This window comes from Sinocyclocheilus rhinocerous, unplaced genomic scaffold (assembly GCF_001515625.1).
Source record: "Sinocyclocheilus rhinocerous isolate Xijiao unplaced genomic scaffold, SAMN03320098_v1.1 scaffold1458, whole genome shotgun sequence".
Lineage (NCBI taxonomy): Eukaryota > Metazoa > Chordata > Actinopteri > Cypriniformes > Cyprinidae > Sinocyclocheilus > Sinocyclocheilus rhinocerous.
In genome coordinates, this window is record NW_015633180.1 from 542,358 (window position 1) to 551,567 (window position 9,210).

The 9,210-nt window shown below is 36.8% G+C and overlaps 1 protein-coding gene across 1 annotated transcript in view; it reads right to left on the reverse strand.

The window, feature by feature from the left end:
• Window positions 1-1,100: 1,100 nt before the first annotated feature.
• Window positions 1,101-9,210, reverse strand: part of LOC107743373 (lysine-specific demethylase 4A-like) — a 22,172-nt gene continuing 14,062 nt past the window's right edge. Inside the window, exons 18-22 of the mRNA XM_016556566.1 lie at window positions 8,225-8,413; window positions 5,313-5,483; window positions 5,110-5,229; window positions 1,657-1,749; window positions 1,101-1,253 (exon numbers count right to left, since the gene is read on the reverse strand). Of these exons, the coding sequence (XP_016412052.1) occupies window positions 1,113-1,253; window positions 1,657-1,749; window positions 5,110-5,229; window positions 5,313-5,483; window positions 8,225-8,413 (714 nt within the window). The 3' untranslated portion in view covers window positions 1,101-1,112. The remainder of the gene's footprint in view (window positions 1,254-1,656; window positions 1,750-5,109; window positions 5,230-5,312; window positions 5,484-8,224; window positions 8,414-9,210) is intronic.

Genomic DNA, 9,210 nt, shown 5'->3' on the forward strand with positions numbered 1-9,210 from the left:
CAAGTCACTCTTACCTGTATTGGCATAGTAACTAAGCAACTAAGAGTAGAAAAAGTAGAGAAAATCTGTCTTGAACACATATAAATAATTTTTTTTACAAACAAAGTTAATCCAGAACTAATATGCAATAAGGAAACTAGCATTCCTTTCACTTCAACAAAAATCTCAATTAAATAAAACAAAATCCAAAGCTGCTGTATCCACCTAAATGTGAGAGTATAAAGCTAGTTTTCTATAATGTCCCATGTTTACAGTAGATCACACATGAGAGCTGCTCGTACTAATAAAAACTAGATTCATCCATGAGATTCAGATATTGCCAAGCACTTTAAGACCTATAAAAAAAAAAAGGTCAGTGGGACGGCGCATCCACGCTGACTAAAGATTTGTCTGACCGTCTAAAGTTCTGTTCGTGTGCAGTCAGCCGGTGGGTCTGCAGGGAGGTGATTCCACCTAAAAGAGTATAAAGCTAGTTTTCTATAATTTCCCATTTTTACAGTAGATCACACATGAGAGCTGCTCGTACTAATAAAGACTAGATTCATCCATGAGATTCAGATATTGCCAAGCACTTTAAGACCTATAAAAAAAAAAAGGTCAGTGGGACGGCGCATCCACGCTGACTAAAGATTTGTCTGACCGTCTAAAGTTCTGTTCGTGTGCAGTCAGCCGGTGGGTCTGCAGGGAGGTGATTAAAAACAGTTGAAACATTACCACCACCTGACTGAAGATAGTAGGAGTCCATTAGCCGTCCAACGCCCCCGTTGAGCCTGAGCCGGTCGTGTGCAGTCCAAACAAACAAACACTCTTACACAAGACATTCCTAGCATTTAATCTCTGGGACTCTCATCTGTGCTGGCCGAAGACCGTTCACAGTAAGATCACTTCAATGAGAATTCATACTAAGCCTGAAGGTCTAAAACTTGATCTTGGGTGTTTTTAAAAACAAAAGGCTCAGTGGTGGACATGTATTTGCAGTTGTCTGATCATGTGATGACATGTTTGTCGACTTTAAACACAGAGATGTCTGGTCCAGACTGTTTTTCTGTTCAGTTGTTGTCGGAGCTGGCGAATTGATCTGTTTGTTGAAGACATTGTCTGTGTGGAGTAAGTTACTCCATGATGGCTCTGTATATGTCTGGTTCGATGTAATCCTCTCTGTAGCGGGAATTGATCACCCGCTGTCTTTTCGAGTCTTGCTTCACCTCCTTCTCCACAAACACTCCTTTGAAGCGCATGTCCGATGCCACAGACTAGAGATAGAAATAAAATGTATTTAAAGTCTGCTTAAACCACTGATTTTTCAGTTGCACTGTGTCATTACAAGTTAAGATTACTGTAGTAGTAGTAGTAGTAGTAGTAGTAGTATTTTATAATTTTTTTTTGCCATGTCAGAATTTAAGGCTATCTTCATAGCATAAACGGAGTTGGAATAATACAAGAGTTACATACAAAATAAAAACCAAGCATACACAAAAATACAGCAGTTAAAATTATACAAGATTTTTTAAATGAACATGATAAAAATTCTAAAATCTTTTCTGGTAAAATCTTATGTAGTGGTAAGAGAGATCAAGGAAAAGTAGTTTTATGAGTTTCTCAATGGTGTACTGCACATTATCACTTAAGTAGCAGTGCTGGCAGGAAATTACACACCAGGCGGGCTTTAATGCGTTTGGGCAGCTCCTCGTCCAAACTGTACACGTCTTCCCTCTTTACAGTAAGCTGAGAGTCATCTTCAAACTCCACCTGGAAAATAATTAAAAGAGCTGCGAATGAAGCCATTATAAAATGGTATGTAAATTGCTTTGCAGCGGTAAATGCAACGGTAAAAATGGTAAAAATAAAAATAAAAAAAGGTCTACAGTTACTCTGCCTTCAGGTAAACTCAGAATGATTATATTTTAGAATGTGACTGTACAACTAATTTGTATGCATTCTGTGTAATGTTGATGAAGGACAGCTATAATGTTTGCCAGAAAATACTTCTCATTTAGTTGGGTAATGAAGCAACAGGGTCATTCTATGTGTGGCACAATGTTAAAATATTCAGAGATATAAATAAATTACAAACCTAATGCACATCCTTTGCTCTTCGGTTTCCTGTATTATCACTAAACACCCTGTCTTAGTCAAGAAGTGGGGGGAAAAAAACGCAAAAAAAAAACAACCTAAAACTGCTGGCCAGTTTTGCCGGACTAAAATCACTTAAAATATGTTGCATCATAAATTTGACTTCCACATTGTTAACCTGGAACAGGCCTCAGGCTTATGAACCATAGTATTTGGAGGAAGAATTGTTTATTCTGATTATACACAACTGGTCAAAAGTTTGGGGTCTGTCATTTTTGTAATGTTTCAAAAGAATAATGCATTTATTTATTTAAAATAGGATTATTTGATGAACATAAAAAGCATGCATTTATTTGAAATAGCAATCTTTTGAAACATAAAAAATAAATAAATAATGCCTCCTTGCTCAAAAAAGTACAAATTTCTTTCAAAAGAAATCTTACTGACAAATTTTTGAACAGCAGAGTATTATAATAATAATAATAATAATATTTTGACAGTTGGTGTCTTTTATTATGTTGCTGCTTTATAAAAGTAATAATCCAGTAGAGTCTGTGGATTACAGTGATTTAACCATGGACCTACTGCTGAAATTTAAGCCTATTGTGTGACCACTCACAGCTTGTTGCTTAAACCTTAAAGACCAAAACAGCCGCCCGTGGCTAAAAATGACTATTGTTCTTAAATTTTTGAACCACTAATCCAATCTGAATGCTTTAAAAGGTCTAGTAAAGAGGAGATATTGCATTTGTCACATTTGGACATTCAGAGGCTCTGTAGTGAACGTGGATACGTCATCACATTTTGACAGAGGCGGACAGTAACTAAGTACATTTACTTGAGTATTGTACTTAAGTACACTTTTTGAGTATCTGTACTTTACTTGAGTATTATTTTTTCTGGAAACTTATGACTTTAACTTCACTACGTTTGAAATACAAATATTGTACTTTTCACTCCACTACATTTCTATCAAGGTCCTCAAAGTTTTTTTTCTTCCTTATCAGTCTGTATTTACAGCAGTTTCACTGTCCACTCTGTTCAAATGTGGATGAATGGTTACACATAGATGTGTGCACACACTGTCAGAGCTGTGTGAGATCACTACCATCCTGCTTTTGTGGGGGTGGGTAGGGGTGTTAAATATTTATTTTTATTTATTTATTTTTCCCCCCATAGGTTTTTAACGTTCTAAAAGCTCTTTATATACTACAAGCTAGTCAGTGTATTCAGTAGGTGTAATGTATTCTAAGTTGCTTCAGAAGTATTGCAAGTACTACTACGTACAACAATAAAACAGTGCATTGACATAAAAAAGGAAATTTACTTTTGGTACTTAAGTACTTTTAAAAGCAAGAACTTCTGTACTTTTACTTAAGTAAAAATCTGTCTTTACAACTTTTACTTGTAATGGAGTAATATTTGAGTATATCTGTACTTTCACTCAAGTAATGGAGCTGAGTACTTTGTCCGCCTCTTTAATTTAGATCAGCGAATGCTTAGTCCCACCCCCGTGCCCAGATTGGTTCAGACGGTCATCTACTCAATTACTAACATAGGTTTTGGTCTTTTGAACCACCAATCAGCATGTTCTTTGGAAATTTCGCAAAGTGAGATTTAGTGCGTCGTGCATGCATGAAAACAAACACAAAATAACACATTTGCATGAGAGCACTCTTTGACAAAGCACAGAAAAACACGACAGAGCACTTTGACATAACACAAACCAAAAACAAGGATGAAACAGCGGTACATATCAGATAAAGTGCTGGAATTTATGTTTTAGAATCGACTGATCCAATGGACTGATCCACTTGGTTGTTATATTATGTAAATATTTTATGTTATGTAAATATTTAAATATTTGATATCTTATATAGTTTGTAAAGATCATTTGCACTATTTATTCAATTGCATTCGGTATATTTCTTATTTTGTGTGTAGTTAATGAAAATTATTTGCACTGTTTGTATTTTTGTTGCACAAGACCATTTGCACAATTGTATTCACTACTTGCTACATGGTTTGCTTTTGTTGTTCATGTTCAAATTGAAAATTGATTTCTCTGAGAAAAAAAAGTCACTTTTGCTTCCGTATTTTGTTATTATATAACAACCTTACTATTTACTTTACTCCCTAAACTTTTTTGGACACATCTATATTGTGCCCTTGAGCAAGGCACCGAACCCCCAACTGCTCCCCGGGCGCCGCAGCATAAATGGCTGCCCACTACTCCGGGTGTGTGTTCACGGTGTGTGTGTTCACTGCTGTGTGTGTGCACTTAGGATGGGTTAAATGCAGAACACTAATTCCTAGTATGGGTAACCATACTTGGCCACATGTCACGTCAAAAAAAATATATATAATATTGTCAGTGAACTAAATATACCTGTTTTTTACTGAAAAGCACATATAATAATAATATTGTAATAAATTGCTAACATTTTATTTGGAAGTATAAAACATACAAAAACAACTTTCTAAAGAGCAAAATTCTAACTTCAGGAGTTTCTATTTGAATACACAGTAAAAAACACCCAATTGTTGCTTGCGTTTTTCTTAAAGTTCTGGCAAATTCATACATTCTTAGAGAAAACAAATGGAAAATTGGGACTTTAAATGAGCTAGACTAAAACTTCAAGTTGTCCAGTTTATAAAGATATATGGCACTTGATGCTGACTGCTAGAATAGGTTTGAAAACACAAAGAAAAGTACAGGCATGCCAGGTGCCCCAAACATATTCTAGGTGTTTAGGCCAATGTCATGAAAAAAAGACAAAAACAGCCTCCACTGAAATCAGGAGGGGAAAAAATGACAGCCATGACTGTACTTAGTTTTTATGTGAATATGTATGGTATTGTATGTTATAATAAGTATACAGTATACAGTACAGATTAGTCGTCTGTCTTCTATCCTAAATTATAACAATTCTCAGACTGCAAACAGTGATCCTACTGTGACGCATCTACTTTGCAGTGTCTGAAGTTGAACTCTAACCCAAATAGTGTACGCAAGTGTGTTTGTTGTCCTCTGACCTGGTACATTGGGATGATATGGTCAGACACAAATTTGGCTCCATAGATCAGGCCATCTGTCCAGCGTACTTGAACTTCGTCTCCCTCCGATGGCGGGCCGAGCTGCCTGCAGTCTCTATTCTGAAAAATAAACACCAGCAGGGCTTCAGTACACTGTTTTTAATCATCAAACATTGTTTTGAGCCGTGTAACCACTCACGTACCACTATATCCTCAGGAAACAGGTTGTCACTGAATGAGCCATCATCAAAGATAACCTCATAAAAGGTGGCCTTTGTCAGCTCAACCACCTCACAATGGTAGTATCGGCTATTTCTGTGCTTGCAGATTACTTTCTGTCCCTTCTCCAACTCCCGCATAGATGCTCTATTGCGCTGCAGAAGATAAATTCAGAGACCAGACATCTCAGACAACACACATCTTTTGCGGTTACATATTTTATTCACCAACCTGCACAACAAGATGTTGGTGGAAACAGACAGTAAATATTACTGATTAACCTGATTACAATCTAATAAATCACCCAGACAGGCCAGTTACAGTAAAAAATCTTTTTTTTTTTGTGTGTGTGTCAAGTTTTTCAGAAATGCACACCTTGTATTTCTGTTTGTTTCATATAGTTTTTAATGACAATTTAATGACTAAAAAATGTCATGTGGTGTAACCATCAAGTAATAAAATTTCCTTACACACTTAATGCAAGTCAATGTAAACAAAAACATTTTGAAATATATTTTTTCACAATTAATAATTCATTAATATCATTACATTTTTGAGGAGTGGCAGAGTCACTTTACAACCTGAACTAACCTTGTCCTGTCATAAAAAGGTCAAATTATCTGATGTTTTATAAGACTTAATGACCTGGACACACAAGCTGTGTCCCAATTCATAGGCTGCATTTGATGACCAAATTTGTCACAGTGGGGTGCTGAAGTCTGTCCGATTCCAAAGCCTCCTTCAAATGCAGCCTCAAAATGTGGCCTTCATTTCCCAAGCCATTAAGGATAATACAATAAATGGACCCTTCACGGCCCAAACTATCCCAAGATTCATTGCACGCCAACAGGACTCTATACTGGATTACACTTTTAATTTCAAGTATTGGGTTTCAACTTACTTGAATATCTACACAAATGTTACAAAAAAATCTTTAAACTAACTTCTATCAGATGTGATTCAATATATAGTTTATACTTTTTGTTATGTACATAAATGGACCAAGTTGTTTTGTTTTCAGACAGTTGAATATAGCTTTTAAAAGAAGTCCAGTACCAACGTTACTGCCGCTCCTCAACGGCAGCAGTCACAGTTGCTAGACAAAGAGTAATCCTCCCTTTTAAAAATGCTTGGTTCGAACTTCACGGCCTTCGATGGTGTGGTCTTTGAAGTCCATGTTCTTTGAGGGATGCAGTCCCTGAATTGGGACACAGCTACAGTCTGCAGGAAATTATAGCATTTCCTTGTTTTATTTTTTTGACTGACAGGCCAAATTTGCACCAAAATAATATAAAGTGTGATTGGACATTGGACCTTTGATGTCAGCAAGACAATGGGAAGCATTTTATTTTCCTATTTTCCCATTTTATTTAGTGTGTAATGTAGCTGTATGTGAATGTAAATGATCTGCAAAGTTGTAAAGCTGAAAGTACACGATAAAGTTATTGTCTCCCAAAAGAAAGAATCAACACTGAACAGAGTCATCAGTAATTCGAATCCTACTTCTGTGACGGCTACAGATCATGGGGTAACACATTTGCATAATGCCCGCCTATGTTCCAAGTTTGCCCGGCCGCGAAACAATTTGACCCGCCCTCAAACACTGTAGCTTGTTCGTGTGGTTAACATCATGTCTAGAAGACGCTGTGTCTTATGCTGTGAAAGTAAATTTGTTTCATTTTCACTTCTGAAAGATGAGGCTGCAAAGAATCAGTGGTTAAATACATTTTTTCCACTGTACCACAGCAGTACAACCCCAATCTTTTTTGTGTTTGTATTTTACTGATGACTGCTTCTAATCTCGGGGATTTCAACACGCAATTCACAAAACACTTGCTCTTGAAAGATGGCTCAGTACCCAGTTTATTTAGACCAGCTGGCTCCACTGAATCACAACCTGTAAGTATGCTAAATAAATAATGTTTATATTTTCTATCGAGCATTCAATATAAGGAACTATGGCAATGGGCATATCGTTTCCGACACCCGCTGTACGCAGTAGACCAATCACAACAGACTGGGCCATCAGACCAATCAAAGCAGAGTAGGCTCACGGAAAGGAGGGGTTTAGAGAGGCTGAATCTTAGAACTGCTTCAAATGAATCGTTTGAGAATCGTTGGAAAAAGAGGTGATATTAAATGCATACTTTGTGAAAATTAAAAGCAAAAATTTTTTTTGACCTTGCATGCATGTAAACCTATTGTAGGAGACTCCCAAAACAATATTAGGAACCTTAAAAATGGCATAATAGGGCCACTTTAAAAGTTGATTCATTTTGCTGCACAAATTATGTGCCATTACATGGTTAGTTGCGTTTTATTATTTGCCTTTAGCACTGCTTTGCCCATGTTAGAACCACCAGTGGCTGTACACCAGGAAACGAAGAAGAATCTGTCCTACAGGTTGTGATTCAGTGGCGGGTAAGTCGTGGCCTAATGGTTAGCGATTCGGATTAGTTACCTAAAGGTTGCGGGTTCGAGTCTCGTACCGGCAGGGATTGTGGGTGGGGGGAGTGAATGTACAGCGCTCTCTCCCACCTTCAATACCACGACTGAGGTGCCCTTGAGCAAGGCACCGAACCCCCAACTGCTCCCTGGGCGCCGCAGCATAAATGGCTGCCCACTGCTCCGGGTGTGTGTTCACGGTGTGTGTGCACTTTGGATGGGTTAAATGCAGAGCACTAATTCCAAGTATGGGTCACCATGTACTTGGTGTACATGGCCACATGGTAAAAAAAATAAAATAAAAAATCTGTCCTCTTATCATGCCCTTATTGTGTCATTCAAAGCAGTTGAAGGCAAAAACAGAGATCGGGCTTCTATGTGTATTTCAATTGTTCAGGTGTCAAAACTAGACTTCACTATCATGCTACACACATCTGTGTTGTGTCTATACCTCTACATGGATGCCACCCTTATGTCTCCAGCAGGTAAAGTAAACAACGAATGGCCAATCATCCGGGTGCATTTGAACTCCAGCTGCCTGCGCACAGGTCGGGTGAAAGGAAGTGGAGCAGCGGCCGTGTGAGCATTGCACGCAGCAACCCGTGCTCTTCTTCACCCACTTACGACAGAACTGGCATTTCTAAAAAAAAAAACAAACAAAAAAAAAACATTTTTAGTTATGTCTTTGACAGTAGAAACAGAATTAGGGTTAAGCAAAGTGAACAATTAACAAATTGTAATGAATTCAGAAGTAATTTGTTAGACTATTTTTAATGATTCATTAAAGGTTTAATGAAGAGATTAGATTACCAAAATCCCCTTTTATTATACTGCTTAACAGATGTGTTATACAAACATTGCTGGTGACTAATTAACTAGGAGAAGAGATGCTGCCAACCTACTGCTATACCTATTGTTTTCAGTAATTTGAGAATACCTCAGCTGTTCTCAGAATTGCAAAGCTTTCACAATAACAAGGTAAGTTTTCCAATGAGTAACATGACAAATTACTGCATTGCCATATTTTGCCTCATTTCATATAGTATTTGCATGCTCATACACATACATCATTCAAAAGTTTGGGGATATTAAGATTATTAAATTTTTCAGAAAGAAATATTCCATGCGCACCACACATCACTTCCTCATTTGCTCAAAAATACAGTACTGTTCAAGAAACATTTATTATTATCAATGCTGAAAAAAGTTGCGCTGCCAAATATTTTTTTCTTGAAACCATGATACTTTTTTCCCCCTCCAGGATTCTTTGATGAATAGAGAGTTAAAAAAAATAGCCTTTATTCTAAATATAATTTTTCTGGTAACATTAAAAATGTCATTATAAATGATAAATGTCTATCCTTGTTGAATAAAAATATTAACTTCTTCAAAAAAAAAAAAAAAAAAAAAAAAACTTTTGCAAGAGGAAAAAACAAA